Genomic DNA, 5,778 nt, shown 5'->3' on the forward strand with positions numbered 1-5,778 from the left:
TCGCAGAGAGAACAGCAGCAGCAGTTGTAATAACAATAGCAGCAATTGAAATAAATTGGAGTAGCAATAGCAGCAGTTGCATAAATTATATGATGTTGATAATAAGAAATTTAATAAGAATTATTTTTAGTTGCACGAGAATAGCTACCAATTTTCTTGCGGAAGATGTATATATTTAAAATGCATAAAAAAAAGGCCCATGTGCATGACTCGCCCAAGAAACACGCAACATAGTTTCTGCCCCCCAAAAAAAGAAATCTTTCACTGCAATATAAATAAGCCCCCAAATAATAACAAACACAAACGATATAAAATAAAGAAATGAAACAAGTAATCAACATAAATACATAAAATGTGAAAAACTTGAATGAAATTAATGAACGCACCCATCGCCGCTGATGGACGTCGCCTGTTAAACGCGGCGACTGCAGTGGGCGAGTCAATAACAACTCGCGAATTTCTCAAGTTTAGCTCTCCTGCCCCAGCCTATATTGTGAGTTCAGGGTGCAATTATTTTATGTGGGACTCTATACGATAACATATGGACATCTTAGGGTTCCCAGACAAGATTGATTAATAAGTGTTGGATGTAATGAATTGTTTGTGAGTCGGGGAATTGATTATTGCTGTAAATAATAAATTAGAGAGGATGTGTCATTATGACATTGTCAGTCTCTTTTTACCTGTTGTCATTTATGATTGCAAAGAAATTCACAATGGTAGTGATAGTTTTAATTTACCTTTTAGTGTTAAGGCCAAATATGTAGGGTTAAATCCAGGGCCAAGGCCTGTAAAATTATGTTACACCACTTAAAGAATCCTGAGAAGCTGAAATTGTTTTTTTTAAGTAGCATTTTTGCACAAATTACATGTCAGTAAGAGTGGATTTTAGTTAACAAGTTTATGGTTCATGGTTATCTTCCAGACATTCTATGATCTTACAAACAATTATGCTAGTATGCTTCTTTAATTCTCCAGCTACGAAGCCTAAACTTTTGGCTACAATATTTGAGCTCAATGTAGGTTAGGTAATTGTTTAGAATACCTTCACCTAACTGATTGTGAAACTTTTGGTATGGAAGGATTCCTTTCGGTAACCAGAAGACAGATACATAATTATAATGCCATGGAACCCCCAAACACACATTCTTGGCCCTGATAGCAGGGAGGGCATGACAGGTACCAGGGAAACTTTGACGTGAAATATGAATAATAACCTGGCAATTATAATAATATATACAGAATAAGTCACTACATTGTCTATTGCAGCGGGCTGAGCCCCCTGAGACCACCCCTTATGGGACTACCGCCCCCCAACCCCTGACCTAGAAGACAATCCTCCACATATTCACAGCATTCAAATTCAAATACAAATTCAAAATACTTTATTCCATTAGTTATAATGGTTATTCTTATCACATAGAAAGGGATTTTACAGTACAATATATAAGATACACATAGAATTAATAATGACTACACATAAGTCATGCCTATTCTTATATTTTGAAACCTGATGTCACTGGTGATTTAAGAGATGTTCTTTTAAATTATTTTTGAATGATTTAGAGTTTCTGATATTTCTGATATTATTTGTTTTTTTTTTTTCAAATCATGGGTCCATGTGTTAGTGTCTGCTGTGCCCCTATATCTGTATGTGATCTGATGTGTAGAGAGTTTACCTGCAGCGAAAAGTGTATGTCCTGCATGCCTGAGCACTTGATGTTGAATCTGTTCTAGGCTCTATCCTAGGCTCTATCCTGCTGTATATTTGTAATGGATTCTTTGTTGTCCAGGGTGAGGGTAGGGGAGCAGCAGCCCCCCTGGGTGGTTGTAGGGAGTAGAACCCCCTACATTTGACTATATATTGAAAGATTCTCTGCATCATATTTGTAATTTACCCCATAATATCCCTGGTACCATTCATATTCTCCGCTGTTATTGAGGCCAAGATTGTGAATATTGGGGTTTACTGTGGCATTTCTATACATTTGGGTAGTAGAGAGTGATAAGAAATCATCAGTACCATTATCATTGTGATTTGTCAAGGGAAAGGTATTCTGAATATTTGCGCTACACTGATAGAGGATGATAGTTTAGATTCTGAACTATTCACAATTACCAATATTGTCTTTTGGTAATGCAATGTTAGTATCAGTGATATACCTTAGTTTTGACTTAACACAGCTGTATGGTAAAAGGTAAACAGTTGATACACAGGTAGATAGAGCTATAAAATAGAAAACACTTTTCATCCGTGGCATTTCCTTTGCAAGTTGGCAGTAAAAAAAAGGTGTCTTATGAAATTGGGTTTGCATCCCACCATCTCCATTTTATACAAAAGTTCATTATTATTATGTGTGGAAAGAAGCCGGTCTTTAACCTACAAATCAGCTGCTAGGCAGACAGAAGTATCTATAGAGAAATATCCTGTGGCATGTTTGCACAAACTGCTAGATTTGATTTCTTTTGTTGTTTTTTTCCTTGGTTTCTTTATTTTTTTTCTTTCTTTAAGAAATGGAACATATACTGGTACATATATTGTAGGATTAAGCGGCATAGATTATGTGCTTATTTGTATAACATCATTGTCACTCAAATTATTAGTAAAGCTTTGGTACATATCAGATGGTTCGTACAATGGTTGCACATAAATTTAGGATGCACATGATATCAAAGCAAATATTTGTTGTATACTAAATGTAAATATTCCCTTGATAAAAGTTTTGCTAAAGGTACTTTATACATCTTGCAGCTAGGTAAATCAATCATGCAGTTTTAAAAATAAAAGTATTAGTGACCGCCGTCTCTGCCCTATTTTACACGTACACTCAATCAGTCATGCTTGCATCATAGGCAAGTAATGTCAGTCCATGGTAGAAAAGGCTAGATTGGGGATATCGTATGATGAGGGTATATCTTAGCTGAAGTAGGGAGGTGTTGAAACACTCGGTCAAGTGAAATGCTCCATGGTGGGAGATAAGAGTGATATTGAAAAAGGTTAAGGATGGTGTTAGAGTGTGTAAGACTTCAAAACATACTCTTGTACTCTTATTTGAAGTCAGGCCTTTCATCAAAGTGAGTAGCTGCAAAAGGTCTTCACATTGCCTTTGATGCCGGCATGTGTATGTGAGTGCTTGTATTAGAATATATGGAAAATATGTCAAAATGGTGCTGGAGAGGAGACCAACATTATTTTTCTTCATAAGATTATAGAACTTCATAAGAAACAGGGTGACTAACCACTCACTCTTATCTCCCAAGCTTGCTGATAGATGTATGAAATACCTTCTCTGAAAATGTGGTCATAGGAATATTAGTAGCTGAAAAAAAGAAAAAGTCGTTTTAATATCACGTGCATTACAACTGCATGTACAGCCACTGTTTTTATATATTTTTTTTATAATATCACACATTATTTTTTCTTAATTCATATATGTGTTTGCAAAAGGCAGATGTGTTTATGATTTTACTCTCAGTAACCTCAATTATAGTGCATATATCCAGTCACTGTTTTTATATTCTATTTTATATCAAACAATCTTTTTTCTTCATTTATATATTAATTTGCAAAAGGCTGATGTGTTTATGACTTTGTCCTCTGTAACTTCAATTATAGTACATGTATAATTTTACGATTTCCAAGGATAATTTTAATGATTGCTATGTATTATGTTGGTTTTGTAACACCACTCTACTTGAACTATGGCCCATAGGAGCAGATGTAAACAGAACCACAGTATCTGCATAGACTAAGTTTTTATATTAAACACAACAGTCTTGTAAGCTCCCTTATCTTATGAATCTGACTGAATTTGTTTTAGTTTTTCATGAGATATTGTTTTTTTTTGTTTATCTCATTGATGTTTAGAGTATTTTCCTAATATTTTAACTAGCATATTTTAGCTTATTTCTTATTGATAACTTGATAAGAGACCAAAGTGCCCTAAGGATCCCTGTTCACTGTGCTTTTGCAGTAGTGGCTGCTGCTTCAGAAGATTTCCACAAGAGGGCTTGTGGAGAGGTTACAAGTCCCTCTATGGCAGAGGTGTTGGGGCCACACCCCCATCATCTCTCTGCTAGGGCATCACCACAGGCCAAGGCAAAAGTGATATGGTATGAAGGCCATATATACCCAAATAGATAACATAAGCTTGTTTACAGTAGTTTTTTAAGCCTTCTTAGACATCTCTTCCTTATTTGATTATTAATATTGCATGATATTAAATTGAAGTTCTGTTTATTATTGACATAGTAGGGAGAAAGAAATAGGATTTATTAGATAATACATGGAAGAAGAAGATATTATACCTTTTACATGGAGATGCATGGTTTGTGTTAAGTCTGGATGATACTAATATAGTCTCTTGACCAAAATAAAGTAGTATTGTTGTTCTATATGAACCAATTTTGTTGCATTTTTAATGACCTGTATAATTGAGGACTACATTATGATAGGACTTATTTATCTCAAGCAAGTCATATACAATATAATTCATATCGTATTTAAATGAATATGTGTATTGAAATGAGAAGGGCTTAGATAAATGCTTGACTTCATTCTTAGAATATTAAAAACCTACTTTGTGCAATTTGAAAGGTTTTTGTTAGCTCTTATGTTACAGGTTTATGACCTTTGATTCAAATGAAGATGTTTGTTTCCTATATCTAGGAGACTAGCAGACAATTTCCTGCATTGAAAAGAAAGGAGAAAATTGATAGACCATGGTTTTACTGTTAGATGGGTCTTCTGATTTCAGACAGATTTCTTGTATGAATAGTATATTTTTTTTTATATAATTTTTATGTAGCAGAGAACCACGATTATGTCTAGGATCTCAAATAAATGTTTAAATTTATTTTTTCTGTAATCAATATGAAGTAAATTATACTGATTACAGCAAGCTGAAACTTTTGACTGCTTTAAGATAGTATTTTAGGTGAAGGGTAATATGTTAGCTACCTTTACTATTGCATATTAGGAAAGATGTTTTCTCTCTTTAAAAAATCTATAAAGCAAAAGTACTTAAAAGATTGTGTTGCTAGAGCAGCAGTTTTGAAACTAATGTTTTTTGTAGAATGTTCCAAATATTTGGAAACAGGTGCTCTGTGATAGTTTTTGTTTGTATTAAGTGAGATGAAATTTGACTTATTTCTTTTCAGTGCTTTGTATTTAAAGTTGCAACATGAATTGCTGGAATCTTGTTAAAGGAGAAGCTAAAATATTTTGCTTTGGGGATGTTTATTTTATTTGGTACATGAGAATGAACAAAAGGTGAAAGTTACCTTTGAGAGGTTAAGGAGGTTAACAGAGAAGCTGCTTGTTGTTCAAAGATGTAAGAGTTTTGCATGGTGTAATATGTGAAGTTGTATAGAAAATTGTTTGATTTAATGGGAAGTAGGTGCCTTTGCCTAATAGAAAATGTGAAATAAAATATTTTTTCAGATAAGATATTGGAATGCTTAATTGTTTTTTCATCATATTGTCCTATGTGCTAAGCTATAGAGCATCTGGAATTATTAAATCTAGCATGTTGTTGTTGTTTTGTAATTGAAGCTTATAGTGGCTAGGAGATTTAGCTTTTTGTTTGTGAATTTTGTATCCATCATCAGAAGAACTGATCTCATATGTTCTTGTATAAAATTATGCAGAATCTGATGTGATCAGTAAGATTCATACAGAGACTCTAGTCAGAAATTCTAGCAGAAGTGGAATCTTGTGTTCTCTTTTTGGGTAAACGTAGAAACTTCACCCCTTTTCAATTATCAGTGTGTATTGAG

General features: G+C 33.9%; 1 protein-coding gene across 5 annotated transcripts in view; it reads left to right on the plus strand.

The window, feature by feature from the left end:
* Nucleotides 1–339: 339 nt before the first annotated feature.
* The window catches only part of LOC125044686 (ribitol-5-phosphate xylosyltransferase 1-like), a 21,819-nt gene continuing 16,380 nt past the window's right edge, over nucleotides 340–5,778 (plus strand). For 3 of the 5 annotated variants that reach the window (XM_047641501.1, XM_047641502.1, XM_047641503.1), the window contains exon 1: nucleotides 340–493. In XM_047641501.1, the coding sequence (XP_047497457.1) occupies nucleotides 368–493 (126 nt within the window). In that variant the 5' untranslated portion in view covers nucleotides 340–367. Of the gene's footprint in view, nucleotides 494–3,974; nucleotides 4,114–5,778 lie in introns of all 5 variants that reach the window. The other 2 variants (XM_047641505.1, XM_047641506.1) reach the window with 1 other exon arrangement.

The sequence above is a fragment of the Penaeus chinensis genome, chromosome 36 (assembly GCF_019202785.1).
Source record: "Penaeus chinensis breed Huanghai No. 1 chromosome 36, ASM1920278v2, whole genome shotgun sequence".
Classification (NCBI taxonomy): domain Eukaryota; kingdom Metazoa; phylum Arthropoda; class Malacostraca; order Decapoda; family Penaeidae; genus Penaeus; species Penaeus chinensis.